This window comes from Thermobia domestica, chromosome 12 (genome assembly GCF_964235325.1).
Source record: "Thermobia domestica chromosome 12, izTheDome1.hap1.1, whole genome shotgun sequence".
Taxonomy (NCBI): domain Eukaryota; kingdom Metazoa; phylum Arthropoda; class Insecta; order Zygentoma; family Lepismatidae; genus Thermobia; species Thermobia domestica.
The window spans coordinates 149,076,260-149,097,100 of NC_137465.1; the positions used below are offsets into that span (position 1 = coordinate 149,076,260).

Here is a 20,841-nt window from a genome sequence, read left to right on the forward strand (position 1 = left end):
CCCATTATTTAAAAAATCATAAAGGAAACAAAAATTTTAAAAAGTAACAGCATAAGAAGAAAAAAGGGAATGAATGTAGATTAAAGAAATGAAGGTTCGAAAAATGACAAAAAAAAAAAAAAAGAAAAAAAGAAAAAAGAAAAAAAAGAAAGAAAAATTATCTCTATTCCCAAGTAGCAACAACATTTGACACATTCGTACTTTCGGAGAACACTTTTCTGCTCTAAAAGAAGAAAATGCGCACCTAAAATCGTAACTTTGTTAATAACAATAAACAGAGTAAGTTTCCTACATTTTCTATAGAGCAAAAATGGTAAGATATATCAAGATGCAGTTTTCTTGCAGTCAATTTAGCTCCCTAAGAGTAGGTTCTATAACACTCTACCAATACCAGAAGTGGTTGAAATTTAATACTACATCCTGTTTCAATGCTGATTCCCATAGATCAAAAACGGTAAGAGATATCGAGATGAGGTTTTTGGCAATTAATGCCAATAGTGACTTAGAAGGAATTACTGTAAAATATGTAATTAATTAAATAATATTCAATAGTTATGTTGAATATGTCTGTGTCCTGTGTTACATTTTATGCAAAAAGTTCATTGTTCTATTGTGTAGCATAACAAATTATTGCTGCAAGTTCAATAGACTTCAAATTAATTTTAGTAAGAAATTATAATATTAATTATATTTTTGAAATGTAGAAAATTTTAACATAATGAACGACCAGAAATTACTTTTACCATATTTTTACATCATGTTAACGTACATTTACACATTATATTAAAATGATTGCAATGTTCAAATTCGAATATAAGCCATTACTTTGAGGTGCCATTATTTCCATTCACTATAAAGAATGAATTGTACAGATATATTCTAAAAATTTAGATTTAAAACATAATGACTTTAGTGTAGGATTAAATATTGGAAAAAATTATAAGATTTCAAGAAAATATTAAAAGAGAAAATTTGAGTTGATTCACTGTTTATAAAACATACCAGTAAATTCACGTGTAGTTCTACTGAATGGCATGGATCTGGAAATATAAATATAACAATATGTGCAAGTTTTCATGCATAAAGTGTATGTAAAATGTACATGATAACGTAGCTCGGATTAATATTATTTTTACCAGTAATAGAAGCTTAATATTAGTTGAAACCTTTACACTATCAAAGCAAATATACTTAAAACTGCACTATTAATGAATGCGAACGAAAAATATATTGAAATGTCGTACAATTCACATCATTCTGAGTGTATCCAAAGTTTAAAAGGTTTACATTCGTGATATTGACGTATAACTTCATTTGACAACTTAATCTTCCAGTTGCTAATTGAAATAGACATTTAATCCGTTCATTAGTGCAAATTTTGATCACAGCAAACCAGTAAAAATACTTTTCGTATTCGCTTTCGTAAAAAGTTATATTTAAACCTTTTTGCATAAAATATCTGTTCCATGAAGCCGATGATGTTGTATGTTGCAAAACTTAAGTTTTCTTGTGGGCTTAAAATGTGAAACAAAATTGTAGTTGCGCATCCTTGGTGAAGCCAATTAATGGACTGCTTCATGTTCAGTTACTGCTTACAATATAAATGTTCAAAAATTTCAGTGGCAAAACCTGGAACAACGTCAGCAGAGAATCTGAAAACTAGGGTTCCTCTGAATTTCACATCGAAATCTGTTTCACTGATAATGAAAATCCAACAAAGTATTATTATTATTATTATTATTATTATTATTATTATTATTATTATTATTATTATTATTATTATTATTATTATTATTATTATTATTATTATTAGTGGATCAAAACTTGGAAATTATTGGTTTGGGTTCATTCTAACAATTTTTGATTGACTTCCAAAACTAAATGGATTATCTGATATTACACCAAATACTTCGATCTCATTGTTCTTCGAATTAAAGCGTCTTTCAGACATGTCAATAGTTGCTTACACAACAAGAATTTTACGTGCATTTAACTGAGTTTTAATCTCAATTGGAAGTGATCTAATATCGTTGATGATAATGAAGGTAATTGTAAGCAGAAAAACGACGTGAATTCTGGAGAAATCAACATTTTATGAAAACAATTTAAAGACTAATTTCTTAGAAACTAATTAGAAAAAGGTTTCTATTCGTTATGAAATGAACATTAGCACTACCTAATGAGTTTACAAAATGCCTGTTTTTCAGTTATAACCTTTGAAACTGGTGTTTGAGATATTTAGATTAAGGAATTATGATTAAATTGAGTACCAAGCAGAAAGAACTAAGATTTATTTTTGTTAAAGCTGAAGACATCTGTTTTATAGTTCTTTCAGTTGAATGATAAGTAGAAATTTCATATTTTATTTTTATTTATTGATTTAGTACTCAAACAAAAATTTCTTATCCTAAATATCCCACATGGAACAATACACTGATATTATGAATGGACAAATTTCGAGATTTTGAATCTCTTTGGATAAGGTGAGTTCCGTGATCTCTTAAAATAGAAATAGTTAAGAGTTTTAGCATTAATAATAAAAATAGAGATTTTGTAATGGAAAGCAATAAGTTATCTAATCTGAGGTTTTAGTTATGATTATACCAACAAATCACTTGTAAGTGTAAATTTAAAGATTAATAAGTATGTAAAAACAAGTTACCAGTCGATTTTCAGCGAAGCTCTGTTATCCAAATTTTGGGCAATCCTACAACATCGGGACTGACTGATTATGGTTAACACAGTCTTTGTTTACACTGGTGGTTATCAACAACAAACTATTTCTTTATTGAATTGTATTCAAATACACTGTTAGTTCTTGTGAAATTCAATTATTATTGATTTTCACAAGAAATGTGAAAATCTTCCGTATAATTAAGCGAAATACATATTATTTTCAGATGATATTAGGATAGATTTCAGTAGCAGGAATGATCACAACTGCGTTGCATCTTTGGGATCTTACATCGAAGAAACACCACTTAAACCATGGATACCAGCAGAAATAACCGGAGAGACGATATTTTCAGCACGAATAGGACCAACTGGAGGAAAAAGAGGGTATACTGCGATTACAGGTTAGTACACGTAGTAGAATTAAATACTTTGTGTTAGAAATAATATGTGCATAAAGGACAATGTGTAAAACAGTTGGGAAAAGACGAACAACAATATGTTAGTTAACAGTATAATTTGCTACATATACAGTACTTATATAATTTCTTGCAGCAAAATAAAAACAGTTAGTTATTATTTGTCAATGAACAATATATTTTTTAACACCACGAAAGTTATGTTTTTTATTTTCTCGAAAACTATGCATAAGAATGTGTCCACAAACATTTTATTTTGTTCAGTTCGATGCGCTCGTATGTATCGATTGATATATATCTTAAAACAAAAGAACCACCCGGCGTAACAGCCCATGTTGAGGACCTGAGCCGCTCCAACGCCATCTGTCAGCGATCGGTTGGACTAAGTCGAGCCTAGCAACGAGCACGTGGTCAGACACTGCGTCGCTCTGTCACTAACCGGCGTATCAAGAGCTTTCTAGATCTAATGGCCGTCACATCTTTCATTCACGTGGCTCACCAGTTTGCCTCACGACGCTGGGTGGACGCCGAAAGTTGGGGAAGCACCGGCCGGAAATCAAACCCCGGACCACGTGTGATATATGGCTTGTCTTTGGTATTATTTTAGTTAAACAGAAATTAAAATTTAAGTGTTAATTATACTTTCAGATGGTATCTCATTAACCGTGCTATGTATTATTTTCGTGCTAGTGCCATAATGAAGATCTTAACGACAATATATTTCAGTAACAGTTTCACCTCAGTAAGTGGCTTAGTGCTCGTACAACATAATTCTTTAGATTTACAAAGAAATTTATTTTCCTCCATTTTCTCGAAGACTTTATGAGTCTTTTCACTCATGCGCATCATTTTGTTCATCTCAATAAGTTCTATCGATTGATATATGTCTCATCTTTGGACTTTTCTCTCCCGTTATACAGTTAATAATATTGTAGAATTTTTGAAACATTATAATTACAAAATTCTTTTCGATTTATATGCGTAACAAGTAGAAAAATAACAAAAAATTTAGTGTTTATATGCTGAAGTATGGTGCTGACTACATCCCCCATATCGAAGTCGAGAAAATATGAAGCGTTACGTATCCATCTCCAGTTCCATATTTACTTTTCTAGTACCGAAAACTTGTCACCTGTCCTACATTTTTTTTAGCTTCTACAGTTGTTCTATTGATTCTAAACCACAAATTACAAACAAAATATGCTAAGTCAATATTGTGATTTTTTTAGTTCCATCACCTAGAGTACTATTATATAATACTCATTATCCTCATTGTCATTATCAATGTAAATCAAGTCTTAGTATTACATTAAATTAGAAAAATTCAATATGATGATTGAAAATTGAGACTAATGTGTCATGTAATTCTTCATACACTTTTAACACACGAAATTACATTTTAAGAGAATTGTGCTCTAGCGAGAAATATTTTCATTCGTCAGAAAAAATAAATAAAAATAATGTCTTTTGTGCATCCTACTATGCCTAGTAGACCTTTGTTTCAAAGCTTGGATATATTATCCCTCCCTTCTGTTTATACTTTGAAAAACAGTTTGAGATATACTTTCACACAGTATTTTTGAAAGTAATGGAGATTTTCACTCGTACGATACTAGAATATCTACACATGTCGGCTAACAAAATCTAATCAAAATGCTATGCGAGGTAATAAAACTGTACAGCAAACTCCTGCACTAGTATAAGAAATTGAATAATATTTTTAAATACTGTGTCAAGAAACTGCTCCAGAAGTACTCATTTTACAGTGTTAATGAATATCCAAATAGAGATTTAAAATAACTTTTTCATTAAGAGTCATCTAATGTAAAATTTTGATGTTTCTTAGAATTTGTATACTTTAGGTATAATATTTTAAAGTATGACGAGATCATTGTGTATAACACACATTAAGAAATAAAATCAATTATCAATTAAAATGAAAATTTTAGTAAATTTTCCCTTCGGTGTTGTTCTTTCATAAAATAAAAAATCTTTTTTATGATGTTTTATGTTATAAATTAATTACTCAATACGTATGTTTCACCCAAATTGTTTGCGGAGATTGCTTAAGTTGTTGAAAAGCAATAGCTTACATGAGTAACAATTTGCATTATAAAATGTACAAACTCTACATGTCTCGTAAGTATAGGGTTACTGTACGCACCTTTGGCGCAGAAGACTCGGATTTGATTACCAATTAGAGCTCATATGGATTAAATCTCACATTCAGCGATAGGCTCACGTCTCATTAGTCTTGGTGCTAAAAGAGACGTTAAACTCCAAGTGACCAAACTCTCCCAAGTCTTTGTATAAATATAAGATGTGAATTTTCTTGCGTTAAATTCATAGAATTTCGTTTACAAAATACTTTAAATTACATTTTTATTGCTCTCTTATGGTCTGATATTTTTGAACTGAATCATATAGATGTTGAGTGATCTTAAATTTGGACATATGTTATGTATTAAATGTTATAGGTGATCAACTAGGACTGTCAGGGGTAATTGGATTAATATGGTGTTGCTAAGAATTCTATTGAATCATCAATAGAGACGCTACTAAATTATATTAGACGTTAATATGTTTATTTGAAGAAAGAAAAAAATACTTTGTATCAAGATAATCAATTCTATGTACCGGTATTAAGAGACTACATTATGTGACATCTTTGTTTAATTCTGTTTGATAGAAGTTGAGTGATAGAAGAAAGAAAACAAAACATTACACAGTATTTATATGTTATTGTCATTTTACTATTAATGCATAATGAATTTTTGTTGCGATTATTAAGAATATTTCAAGTTTAGTACAATACAATGACGTTTTGTAATATTTCTTAAAAATATTTTCCTAGTGTCATCGTGTACAATAATACAACTATATATAGTGCAGTTTATTTTCACATTTATAGTCGATCGTATATTATATAAGTGATATATCGATTCCGTTTCATGTTTTTAAAATTTTTCTTAATACATATCAGATATATATATATATATATATATATATATATAATGATAAATTAATACACATAATTTCCTGAAGTTTCTTCAGTGAGTTTTTATTTTATTATTATTATTATCATTATTTACAAGGAATACATTTTCTATGGAATTGTTGATTTCTTCAAGTTAATATATTGTAAGAAAAACGATTTTGAAATTTAGCTTAGTAAACTACATTGGATGTACGCATACTTATAGGCAGAGCAGTTGACATAAGTTAACTCATTTATAAAGATAAATAAAAATAATGCCTGTTTGAAATGTGTGACACAAATAAATAATAACAATAATATTTTTTCTTTTATTATTATTATTATTATTATGCCTATTCTCTTTTCCGTAGGTCAACCCTCATGGGGAATAGCCTGGTACATTAATGATAAATTAATCCCAGAAATTTATGTGGAGAGAGGCCAAACATATACTTTTAAGGTCGAAGGAGGTAAGTGCACTTCGATAAGTGACATCTTTTGTATTTTATATTCCCGCAATTAAGAATTTTACTTGACAATCTACGAACATTCCACATGACGTAGCATTTTATTTTGTACGTGTACCATAAATACAAAGCTAATGATTAAATCAAACCTAAGAATATACATAAATATATTATTTAACTGACTGCCTTTACTAAAGCACTGTTAAAGTTTTGTATAATCAATAATTTGTAGGCTATGTAATCAAGAAGCTAAAATGTGTTATGTCAATTTACGTTTAAGGTTGTTGGTTGTTATGTGCTTAGATATAGCAAAATTGAAGATAATAAGCGAATATTGGGTGTGAGCATGAGTACCACAATGTTAAACTATATGATAACATCATACAATATGTGTTTCTTTGATTAAGTACCATTTAGGAAAAAAGAAAAAAGTATACATTTTAATGTTACATGAAAGCTTGTATCTTAATCTACTTTTCTACGTATTTTCCACCAATATTAAGACATTTATCGTATCGTACAACAAGCTTTTGAATATCACCCTCATAGAAGTCTACCGCCTGATTTGACAACCACTGCAACACTGTCATATGCGCAACTTTCAATAATTTAAGCGTTGAGTCATAATTTCATAGAGAACACTTCTTGAAACTTGAAAAAAAATTCTCAGATAACGACGAAATCGTAAAACATCTGTTCTTTTTCACGTTTTCATCAACTTTCTGTACCAATTCTTTAGTGACGACAAAACTCGATAGTGATAACAGTGAAGTCTTCTCCTCATTGTAAACATTTGTACGGCTATCTATAAAACCTCTAACCCATTTCGGTACCATTCCATCACTCATTATGTTTTCTTCATGCACTTGCTAATCTGGCAATGAATTTCAGCCACTCTCACGCGTTTAGCACTAAGAAAACGAATCACAGCTCTTATTTCACAGTCGGCGGGATTCTTGATCAGTGGGGGCAGTTTAACTACTCACAAACAAACGTAAATAGGTCGAATGTTTCCGTAATGGCGTCTGTGGCTTGCCAACTGATGTTAGTACACAGCTACCTACTACAACATTTTCATGTGTCCTTTCATAATTGACTTAAGCACTAATCTATGACCTGGTGGTAATATAAAGATGTACTTTTGAAGTATTAATTTTCTTCTGCGAATAAGAAATTCGTTTTTACTGTGATTAAAATTTTGTTTTGTTTCGTTTGTTTCTGTTACAAAACATACTTACAGATTTTGGTTGCATCTACCTGAAAAATACTTTCTTTCTTTTTCTGTCTTTTATTTGTCTGTGTTTTATTTCATTTAAGTACCTCTGCGAAGAACTTTGGGACACGTTGAGAACTACCTTAAGTGCCAATTTGTTTTCCAGATTTTCTGTCAAAACACTGATACGTAATTTTCACAACTTGATGCAATTATAAAATTGCCAGATTTAGTACAAAATTCACTGACATTATTTACTCTTTATTTGTTTATATACCATCTTTGGTACAAAAAGAATCAAGAAAGAGTGAAATGAATCTTTTATCTAACGCGTATTGTTTTTATGTCAATCAAACCATCTGAATTTTGTTTACTTTTTCATTCCATTCATTATTCTCCATCACATAAGTATGATTTCACAGGCTTTATTGTGTATATCCTGAATAATTATTATCTAACTAAAAACTTAATTCATCTTTCTTCTTCTTTTAGTCGAAATGTTATTTTAAAAATTGACTGTTTCTTTCTTCTGGGAAATTCTTAACTTTCTCGTGGCTACTTTGTTGCTTATGATGGGAATTAATCTCGGCGATCTTGTAATCACTATAACTTAAAATAAAACTGTATCTATGTACGTTCATCAACTCAACTTTTATTTCTCGTAACAACTTCTTTTGCTCTTCGAAATATACAAAAATATCTTTTATTCCCAATATTTCTCAACGGTTCTCTAGAGGATTAAACCAACCAGTCATCTACGCAATCCCTCTCTCTCGCACGCGTCTGTACACCGATAACTAAACGAAAGACTCATTACTATTCCTTAATATAAAGATATGGATTAACAACCCTGACCTCCATGTGACAAAAACTACCACTGAATGTATCCTGCTTGAAAGGCACAGTCTAAGAATGAATTGTGACAGCACATGGCACTCCTGGCTAAGCTGATACTTTTGACATTATCTTCAGAAATGAACGCTTCGGGTTTAAACTTTGGAATTGACGTGAAAGATTTCCACTAAAGTGTTTCAGAAGTTTGGGGAATTGTAAGTTTCAGGTATAGAGTTGGATTGTTTTAAAATGCAAAATGAGTTGAATGGTATCTCTATAAATTTATTACATTAATATTGTGTGCCGTGTTGAATATGTATAATAATTCAAAATTAATGTTGTATAGGTAATACACGGATTCAAAAATTATATGTGAAAGATGTTCTGATGTGGTATTTCAAGAATTTAGTAGTATATTGTCTTTGTCTCATGACTCAATCAGTTCTCCAAATGCTCTACATGAATGTTTTGACAGTTTCATGTGTTAGTGTCGAAAAACTTAATTGTACTTTTTTTCTTTCTTTTTTCTATATTTATTGTTAATAGATTATTATGTTTAATTTATAGTTTCGTTCAAACTTGGAGTAACACTTAATAAATTTTCGTGGTAGTCAATATAGCTTTCCATACAAGAAAATGTATGCAAAACTGAATTTAAATATCTAGTCCAGTTTGTAAGGACACCCGTTAACGTTTAGAAGTGTTAAATAAATATTCTCATAATTTATATTCTGCTTTCTCTGAACTTTACACCGTAAAAGAACGCGTTTCAGTGTCCCTTTCCATTATCGTCCTTTCAATATTTAATTATTTAAAATAATCCTTTTTAAGGCAATACGATGTTCAATAAGTTTGTGTCACTAAATCTAAACTAGCAATTGGTTCATACAAATAAATAAATAAATAAAGATCCTAAGCATTAGGAAGTGTTTTATTTCACGGAGGGATTATCCAATCATCCATGATATTAATATATACGTATATAAATTCAGCCGTAAATGTGTATATTTCAATATGTAATTAAAAAGGAACTGTTGACTGATATTCAGAAAACTGTGACCATGTACCTTCTTTTAAATACATTCTGCTCATAACAGTAAGTAGGGTATCTGAACTTCTAGGCCATGCTCAATAACTTTTAATGAAAGTAATATACATAATGGTATTAATCAAATATTAATATCAAGTTGAATTGTCCGAGAGACAAAAGGGAACCGAACGCGCTTATGAAGATTTTACCATGTATTATATTATGGAAAAAAATCACTCAACTTTCATTATATATAAACAAAGTTTCTACTTCGTTCTAGCAGAGAAGAAAGGAACTGTTGCATGTTTTCATTTCTGTGCAATGAACAAAATCCAAGAAACTCCATGAACGAAAAGAACATTTTTTTTCTGAATACTGATCACATAGATACTTGTCTTTGTTTATTTTTGAAGAATTCCATTAAGCTTTTATCATTGTTAAAGGTTTTGAAAACAATATTAATTATTTCAAATCCATAGCTACGTCACATTGACAAAGGTGCAATTCTATTTATCATTGAAAACAAGACTTCATATTGTAGAAAAAACAAAACATGCCACAGATTTGTACATGCGTGTGATATTTGTGTTACATACTCATTTGATGTACTAATTACGTATATTAACTGTCCATGTCTTCATTACGAGAACTATCATTTGAAAACAGAGTGTGATAATTATCAAATCGTGTTGTGAGTGAGTTATACTCTGGCATTTAAATGTGTGAATATTGTTTTACCTTAGTTGGAACTTTATTAAAATCACGGCATACAATCATAAGATCGTTTTAAGACTTAGAAAATAAAGATTACACTACCCAGATATCCAGATATTGTACGTTTTACACTGCATTCATAATTTTGACAGGAGTTCTAGAAGTTAAATTTTTAGATGGACTTCCAAGACTACAATGTTATTTCCTTACTTCTTTTAAAGAGTGCTTCATCGGACACAAACTAACTCCATTATACCTTTATCTGTGTTGAAGTTCGTTTAGTATTTTTATATAGTTCAGTTTTCTTTGTTTTAATATTTTTCTCTCCTACTTCTGAGGGAATGCACTTTTATTTTGCTATTATGTTTTGTGTGTGTTTTATAATCTTGTTGATTTTTTCTTCTCAGATGGTGGCTTTGTGTTCCAATTGTTATTCATAATACTTTATTTTATTTTGTCTTCTCACTTTATGTATTTTATTTGTTTTATAGTGCGATTCCATTAATTTGTAGAAAGTCAAAATTCGTTGATAGTATCTAAATGCTAGACAACGTAAACAAAATTCAAATAGAAATTGTCTTCATGCAACAATGAGTTTTATTTCTTTAACATCATTGTAGGTTTAGTAAAAAATATGTTTACAGCTAATATTTTAGAAATATACCAGTAAACTATAATAAGTTCGTATCATAGTGTGAAAGTAACGGTAGATTTCCAAACTGTAGTGAACCAATCGTATACAAAGAGTGAAAAATGCACGATTGGACTGAGATTCGAACGAAGGTCTTCAGTTAACAGTGCGATTCTATCACTCGAGTAATATATGTACGGCTGTTTAGGGAGCGGATTGGATAATGTAGTAGGTAACCCATTGGCAGGGTAAGCCGAAAACCCTAGTTCGAATCTTGATCCAGTCGTGCATTATTTACTCTTTGTATATCATTGAATTCGCTCCTATAGAGAAATTGGTATGATATAGAATTGGTTATTTTCTCCATTTATCATATATAAGGAACCAAAGTTGAAATTAAAGTTACAGATCTTTTACTTCCCGTCTCAATAGAGAGATAAGCCGGATATGAAACTCATTCTTGGGATGTTGAGCGCATATCAAAATGCCCTTTTCTCGCTATCTTTTACTGTTTTCGATTTATGGGGACCAATATTGAAACCGGAAGGGGTATTCAATAGAGGGATAATGATGCAGAGGAATAATGATACAGATTGGATGTTTAATTCATATATACACGTATCGTTTTATCTCATTGTTTTTGCTGTGATACCCGTCGACAAATTGACAGGCAGGCACAGTCGTAGTATAAAACATCTCATTGGACTAACATAGTTTGGAAGTCTGATAAATGTGTTTCTTTCTTTGACAGGTGACGATAAAACAAATCCAGCTATGTATCATCCATTTTACATAACAGACAGCCCGGAAGGTGGATTTGAACAGAAGTCTGAAGCTGAACGAAGAAAACAACGAGTTTTTGCAGGTGTAGGTTATGACGCTGAAGGTTACCCATACCCTACAGCAGGTCAGTACATTACTTCTAATTTTTGATACTGGGTTTTACAGAGTGTCCGAGAATTCTTTGTATACTTAGGTTTGAGTATCATAGAGCAATGTCTGGGTAATTTTATTTTATTTATACATTTAGTACATACTACAGTTCAGTACTTACATATACAAACTGTATATCCAATGGATATGTATGTGCTTCTTCTGTATGTACGTCTCCATATCCTCCTTGACATGTTGCAAGTCATCTGAGGAATTATCATTCGAAAGGCTCCCTCCACACTTTCACACTATTCTTCATATGTCCTGTACCAACGATGAAAAACGTGACTTGATTATTCCCGACAATGAGATGTTTGGTATTGTAAGACTCGGGCTTACTAGTTGCCACTAATCGTCCTCAACTGTGGGCTGCAACCACTTGAATGCAGGGATACCGAACAGTGCTGTCTGCGACCATGAACGCAGTGTTACCAATACCACAACTAAGGTTACATTGACTCTTAGGATATTCAAACCTGGAGTTACGGGAACTTCTCGGACACCTTGTATTCTCTATCACACAGTTCAGCCACAATTTTAAATTTTAAAGAAAATGTGTGCACGGTGCTTCAAATGATATGAAAGAAAAGAAGTTAAATACGATCTTCTTGTTACTTCCCTTCCTTTCTAAATTGCTTCAAAGCAATTTAGTTCGTGTAATTTCGACTAGCTTCTTAATCTAAATGATGACTCGACTATATTATTGCGTTAAGGATCTTATTATATTCGCAATCACATCATTGATAAAAATAAATAAACAAAATAAAAGTAGCTAGATAGAAAACGCTATAGATCAGGCCATATTTATGCATGGGCCAACATCTTTCATGTTCGGGGCAGGAGATTTTTTCGGGCCAAGGTTTTTCATACTCCAGTTCGGGAAATTACAGAAATTTGACGAGAGACATTGATAATGAGGATGCAGTATTTTTAATAGTCTGTGACGGAAGAAATCATGGGCGCCCGAAGGGGAGGGCAGAGTGGGACCCGAGCCCCCTCCCCTGGCTCACGTCATAAATCAGAGTAGTCTGTCGAATACTCAACACTGCCTTCTTGTTCTCCAGCTGGAATCATCTTATGTTCAGATGTTCCCAACGATTAATTCTCAAACAGCATAGTTATCCAATTTCTAAATAACTTCGGCTTCTTTGCTAAGCCATACTTTAGCAATCTGCTTGTTCTCAAGTCGAACAAAACGAGCGCAGCAGCCCGGTGACAAATGCCGTGTGATTCTCTTGTTATCGGATGAATTTTTAGTCCTAGTAGATGTTTTCGTACATTCCATGGGACAAAGGAGAACAACGCAACTGGGCCATAATCAATAATCGTACAGCCAACAATAACTTTGTAATCAACAGCTCTCTGAAGGCATATTGCTCCACGACAATCGCTTCCTACAACCATGCCGTCATTGTTGGATGATTCGAACAAAATGGTGATCTGGTCAGAGAAGGCATAAGGTGGTCCCTAGTCCTTGAATTGTTCCTCTGAAGAGGAAGGCAAGACAGAGAGCTGGCCCATACCTTGCAACAACGTTTCTCCTCTTATGGTGAAAAGTGTGAAGATCGAGGAAACAGATCTTTTTGTAAAAGTCCATTTCATATGATTGATGATCTTACGGAATATTCTTCTTCTTCTTTTCTCTATGGGCAGGCGTTTCGATATATTAGATCCATCATCTTCTTGAATGTTAACTTCAGTATATGACAAAAATCGTTTTCTCCATCAACCTATCCATTTTCTGAAGCAAAAATGTAATACCCTTATAAACAATCGACTCCGACACCTATTCACAGATCTACTCATCTAACTAATAGAATGGTCTTTTTCAGTTTCCGATGTCATCTCTTCAGATGCCTCGAGCAACAATAAGCTCACCCAGTTCCTAAATAGTTTAGGTTTCTTTATAATACCACATTTCAGCAGCCTTCTGGATCTCAGATCGAAAATAATAGCAACAGCAGCTCAGTGACAGATATCTTCAGATTCTCTAGTAATTGGGTGGATTTTAATTCCTAGTAGATGATTGCTTATAGACCATTCGATGAATGAATACAGCGTAAGTGGTCCGTAGACGATTATGGAGCATCTAATGGTGACCTTGAAGTTTTCAAAGGATCATTGTCCCACGCCAATCACTGCGAAGAATTGTTACAAAATACCAGTTTGTCAGAAAACGTGCAGCTGGTCACAGAACGTATATGGAAGACCTTGGTCATCAAATTGATCCGGTGAGAATGTGGGTAAAACTGAAAGTTTTCCCATTCCAAGCAATAGTGTTGTACTACGAATTGTCGTCACATATTGGGTTGAAGATAGACATTTATGGATAAATGAATATCTTAAATGCTGGATAAACTTCTTAAGGGCTCGTCTTTTACTCTTCGTATGATTGTTGACTGGAAGATGGCGTTGTGGTATATTAGGTACATCATGGTAAGCTCTTGTAGTCATAGCAGTGGTAGGTTCAGCAGTGTTTCTCATTCGTAGACGAGAAATCATTCTTCGCATCCAAGCTGTGCACCTTGGTAACCAGCGGCGACAAGAGAAGAACCGTCTTTATGTTGTATTCAACAGGCGAGTAGAGGAGATAGTTTCTTCATGTTTTAACAGTGTTGGCAGGGTGCGAATTACCGGGGGGGATGAGGGGGATTTTCCCCCTCAATCACATTTTGTTCCCCCCCCAAAGAAGTCAGCTGAAGTATCCCCACCGGGGATGCTCGCTTTCCCCCTCAAACTATGCTTAGTATAACTCCAAATTTCACTGATTTTTGTTATTTCTTGTAAATTTAATCTTCTAGCTGTATTTCGAAATGATCGATGTAAACTGTTCAGTTTTGGTCATTTCTACTTACCACCTAATTACCCACTATTTTCAACGTTGTTTAGTAGAACTATATTATTATGACTACGGTTGTTACTTGCAACTGTACCTTCGTACCCTTCAGTTCGTCATCGTTTGTGAATTTGAATGTACTAACTGCGTATAACAAAGCCACATATAGATTTATAAATGTTCTTAGCGGTTGGCCAAGAAGAAGTAAACAAATAGCTTCTTCTACCATACTTGGCGAAGTTCGGATATGTCATATTCATCCTCTATATTTGTATCGATTATCATCTTATTTTAATTTTTGTTATAACATGTTATTTCATTTTCCATGTGTACTCTTTGTTAGCACATGGTCTTCATTCCCTAGTAGTTTGTGTGTATGCAACTCAAAAGTTGCATTTAATTTGTGATAATTAGCATAGTAATCACTGCTTTTACAGTTTACGGAAATGAACATTTGAAACTGTACTCAAAATCTGAGATATAGGTATTCTCTCGTAAGTATATGTTAACGTACACGCTGGGGGATACGCTCCTAGTGAGCAGACATGTTAATGAAGGTGATTTTTAAGTGAATAAGCGAATAATTCAAGATTTGTTTCAGCATTTGTTAATACGACTGGTTCTCCGTGTTATTGTCCGTGTCTGTATAAGCATTTCAACTGGAGCGTTTTTTTTTTTTTTTAAGTTAACCCTTCATTTTTCCATCTTTTCGCTGTACAGTTTGCTGTCCACGCAATTAATGTTGTCTGAAAAACTTCAGTGTAATGTTTTACTTTATTTGAATAACGTAGCCCATAGTGAATCAACTCATCTTCAACCTAACAGTAAAGTAATTTTTAAGTGTTGACTTTCCGTGCGCATCACGGAATGGATATTTGGAGAAAAAAAGTCGTGATGAGCACAGCTTTAGCGGGAAGTAGAAGCACAAGCTCGAAATTTGAATTGAGAGATTTTAAATATTTGGCCTTCGATTTGACCTTGATGTGAGAAATCGGGACCAGCAACAATCCATTTCTTATTTGATAGGCTAATATCTAGATTTTCTTAAAAAAAAAAAAAAAAAAAAAGTCCGGTTTAACTGATAATTTTAGTGGTTTTCACAAGACTGAAGTAGGTTTCTTTTCGCAACCTGTATGTAGTAAGGCAAAGTGGAAGCTTTCAATATGAGTGGAAAAATTAACATATGCTTGTGATCATGGCTATCGCTCGAGCCAAATTATTAACTAAATGAACCTTAGAGAGCTACGGGGACAAGAGTGAGTACAACATTAAAACACGTTCAGAAAGGTTTAGTGGGGTGTGTGTATGTCAGACAATATATATGTGCATAGTTATTGTCGGTAGATTTATTAAATTAATAAATCTCTTATTTATTACAGATGTCACACACACACACACACACACACACACACACACACACATATATATATATATATATATATATATATATATATATATATATATATATATATATATATATATAAGGGGGGTAAGGCATTTATTGTCTCATTTTGAAATTTGAACCTTCAGACTATGTCCTTTGGCCTAATTTTATCCCCCCCAATATAGATTATCTAATTCGCACACTGAGTGTTGGAGGCTGATTTAGTAGCAAACACATATCGGCTGATGTAGAAGAGACCAACATGATCTTCGGTGGTCTCAAATTCACCGAAGTGAATGAAGTAGATGTGCATGAAGTCATTACAGTTCGCGGTCAAAAAATTTCACATTTACTTTATGAACACTCCCTATGCTCATCTGTTGCTTGGAGAGTTTTATTGGCACAATATTATCCATGCATTGTTGTTGCAAGAATTCAGTGGAACTTATATGAATTTCATTCTACATATTATTGTAGAAGTTAATTTATAAAAACATGACTTTAAAAATGTTTGCAAAGTCCATTTTCAGCAGAGATTTAAGTCTTCAGCTCTGGAATATAAACCATATGAAGGACAACTGGGAATTGAACCCATAGCTTCTGCGAGAACAGTGCGTATGCTGACCATATAGGCAGCCATAAAGGAGTCTTGCAATTTATTTAGTATTTATATAAAGTGGTAAAAAATGAAACAAAAACTCTTTTAGTTTACGTCCCACGTTATGCCCTTTAGCCTAAAGGAGGCAGATGATTAATACAAATGAATGACTGTGAAATTATGCTCTACCACCAGGAATCGTACCAGGAAAGACGTGCACCAAAAGCTCTCGCGCTAGTCACTTTTCGTTTCTATTGAACTAGTCTTTATTCACTAAACCAGTGGTTCTCCACCGATGTATCGCGACATACTGGTATGTCACGCAGTCCCCTAAGGTGTGTTGCGGAATTGTAGAATTTAAAAATCTAGACAGACTGTAACAGTCAACACGAAAAAGTAGTTGTCCAAAGATTAGACATCATAGGCGCCCAAAGGGGAGGGCAGGATGGGGCCCGAGCTTCCCCCCCTGGCTTACGAAAATGTATACGTAATATAGCAAACCACGTATATTAAATACTAGAAACCAAACGTAATATAGCAATGATGGAGATGCCCCCCCTAGAAAATTTTCTTCGGGCGCCCCTGGAAGAAACGTTAAATATGACTCTAATATAGCCTACTTTCCGAAATTATCACATTTCTTATTATTTATTTACAAAAAAAATAAATAAATAAAATAAAATAAAAATAAGAAGTGACGGGGGGTATAGTGAAGACTGCCAATGCAATCTTCTATTGACGAACATAAATTGTGCCCAAACGTTATAAGTCATAAGGAGATGCATGTGGTCAGAATAACTTCAATGATTTTTTAAAAAAATAAAATAAATGACAATAACACTCGTTTACTTTCAAATCTCTCGTTTCTAGAAGTTTCTTATCTTCCATCTGGAAAGAATCGATGTAACTATTTGATAGATTGGTAGATCTTCTCTGTGGTTCTTTATCTGCGACGTTGCCACATAGTGCAATTCTCGTCTCTAGACGAGGACCCGAAAGGTATACAATTATATATATTTTTCGTTTCATTTTTACTTGTAGAATAGTGTTCTATAGTCCGTGGGCGCCATTTTTAGAACACACGATACACACACTCATATATATTCTTAACCATTTGTGTGAGACTTTTAAATGCTCAATAAGAGAAACTAATTGTTCTGATATAATTTTGCAGTAAAGTTGTTATAAATCGATAGAAAATCGTAATTTATTATTTTTAAACTCTTCAAAATACACTTTTAATATATCGTATATTTTTTGATAATTGTATTTATTTTCCTTTCTTCTTATTTTATTTCAGCTGGGCGTTACTGTGAATGGAAACACATAACTATTGATCGTTCAGCAGAATTCGATAAATTCGAAGATTTTTTCACTACTCTGAGACTAGAATGTGCGGACGGTGAAGCTGCCACTTTGAACTGGACTGTTGCTCAAGAAACACCCGATCTAGTTTATTACCAAGTAAGTATCTGTAAATGTAAAGAAAGTACTTTCGCCAAATAAACTTGGTAAACTCCAATGAGATATTCAATATTCTGAAAGCAAATATTTCTTCATCCTCCTGTCAGTGTAAATAAACTGAAGATACTCCAGTTTATATATATATATATAATGATGGTTCAAAATTCCAAACATGTTTAATCAAATTCAGACACACCACACCACTTACTATAGAGAGTACACAGATGATATTTTGCCTTCCTAGTCCACAATTCAAAGGATACTCAAAATATTTGATATTTATTCAAAACCGTTTAGAAATAACACTTCCGCAGATACACAATAATTTGATATTAAAAAAACATTAACTATATAGTCTGTTTCACTGAAGACACTTTTCAGTGCATTTAGTGAAAATGATCACATTTCACTTCACTTACATTTCACTTTAAAGAAATAAAGACTTCTGAATGTATAGCATATTGTTACGATGCTTCTCAACCATCTTCAGGAGGCACCATTTTTGACACAATCCTTCGTGAGACAAGTGCCAAAGCTTGTAGCAATATTGATCGCATACTCAGCAGTATCGCTGCCAACTGTCATGATCTTGACAGCATTCTCGAACGCCCATAATGTGAAAACTAATGCGAGAAAGAGATCTTTGGTTATCATATATGAGTACCCTGTCTAAGGTCCTTCTTGTACTGTTAGTAAACGCAGTCATGGGAGATTGTTAGAGAATTTTTCCTCTTCAACCTTATATACTTTTTCCGTTGTGGAGTGTCGAATTTATTCACTATCTTTTTCTTGTCCTCCAGATAAATATGGCTGTAAAAAAAAAAGAAAAAAGAAAAAGAAAAAACCCACTGAAATATTACGAATGCCCGTGAAAGATATTCCTTATTACGCTGGCACTGCTCTTGAAGTTAAATCATTTCTCGGAATATTGAAACAATACAGTCTTAAATTGCAATTAAATCATCACAATAGTTTTAAATCTGCAAATTGCCTGTACAATAGAGGCATCTATTGGCATCAGGTAGTCAGTTAGTGCAAGTAGCGACACCTATTAGATTGACGCTGTACTATTAGGAATTAGTGTTACTCATAGACTGACATGGTTTTGTGTTATAAATAGGACTATGCCCTCTGCAGACCCAACTATTAGCCTTCCTTCTATTATGGCCATTGTGCTGGGTCCTGTAAGCCAAGGTCAGCATATGTCTTTAGTGTGGTGCAAGTTTCGTGTAGATCGGATGATATGCACGGGGTGCTTCCGCCCGTATATTACTGACAGTTTCACTGTTCTTATTCAAAGGGAAAAGATCGAATATCATGAACAATATTGTTGTTGTTCATCGTCTTTTTTTAATTGTTGATGGCTTCAATTATATTCAAAGTTATAAAATATCTCTCTTATATAGATATTTTTTTCTGTTCAGACGACAACTTAAAATTCATATCCATATGATGTGCTAACATATTATGGTTAATAAGAATATTTTGTCTTAAAATTAAATCATGAAAATGTATGTACATTTTTTTAATGTTTGGTACATATCTGTAGCTGTAGAGTTGAACCAATAACAATAAGAAGACATCGATGAGTGTTTTTGACATAAAGAATATAAAAAGCATATATGAACACGCATTAGGTTTAGTAAAGCTTAGTTCAGTAGAACGTTCTTTTCAAATGTGTTCTTATATAGCCATACCACAAATTTTACAAAATAGAAAGTAGATATATAATTATTTAATGCTTCCTTTCTTATGATCAATAATCAAATACTCAGTAACTTAAGTACATCTTATCAGGGCCTCCTTGTCTGAGGTTCTCTTCTATAGGCGCGAAAATTGAGCTAGCAATAGGATTTTGTTAAGGAGGTGAGGGGCAACAATAAATTCTTTCTCTCTGTGTCTCAAATGCATATGACTCTTCTGAACCGAATTGATAACGTTAGCACGCTTTTCGTATTTGGTATGCATGGTTTCGGGTTAGATTCTTGTTAGAGATTCAAGATTGTCGGCACTGAGTCAATTTACAAACAGCAGCATCATTACGAATTCCAGTCAAGAATGGTAGAAAATAACGGCTTAGTAACTACGGTTATTTTAATTATAATAATCTATATTTGATTTTACGTTCAATAAGAACTCGTTTTTATTCATACAAAAAATATTTTCGAAGGAATTGTTCTTAAAGAATCACCTGATTAGATAGCCTGCTGTATGATTCTTCGTGTTTTAAAACCTGTTGTGATGATGAACTGAGACAAATATTGAATAATATTTAATATTGTACATACCTGATCAATATTTTTAGTCCACCAAATTTTAGTTTCTCACTGTCCCTAGGATTTAGAAAATAAAAACGATGTCTGCATTTACCACAATTTCCAGAGCTGTTTTCCATTTAAAAAAAAAAAAAATGCAGCAGAAATTTTCTATAGCAACTGTCTTATATTTTTCGTCTGCCCTTATTATCGACTTGTACTGAAAGTGGAAGAAAGGCGCCTTTGTAGACTGTCGGAAGAACTCAGCTATTGAATAGCTACGGTTCCGTGGCTTGTTTTGCCTTCTTGTTTCTTGCGTTCATTTGCTGAAGTTATGGCTAGAGATTGACAGGACATGGAGAACCGTTGGTGTTAAAGGAGTTGTAGATTGGGCAACAATTTTTGCTCCCTCC

General features: G+C 32.8%; 1 protein-coding gene across 3 annotated transcripts in view; it reads left to right on the top strand.

Moving 5' to 3' along the window:
• Positions 1 to 20,841, top strand: part of LOC145666729 (protein Skeletor, isoforms B/C) — a 463,368-nt gene that overhangs the window by 434,732 nt on the left and 7,795 nt on the right. For all 3 annotated transcript variants that reach the window (XM_081734256.1, XM_081734257.1, XM_081734258.1), the window contains 4 exons: positions 2,901 to 3,077; positions 6,441 to 6,539; positions 11,710 to 11,865; positions 18,010 to 18,173. In XM_081734256.1, the coding sequence (XP_081590382.1) occupies positions 2,901 to 3,077; positions 6,441 to 6,539; positions 11,710 to 11,865; positions 18,010 to 18,173 (596 nt within the window). The remainder of the gene's footprint in view (positions 1 to 2,900; positions 3,078 to 6,440; positions 6,540 to 11,709; positions 11,866 to 18,009; positions 18,174 to 20,841) is intronic.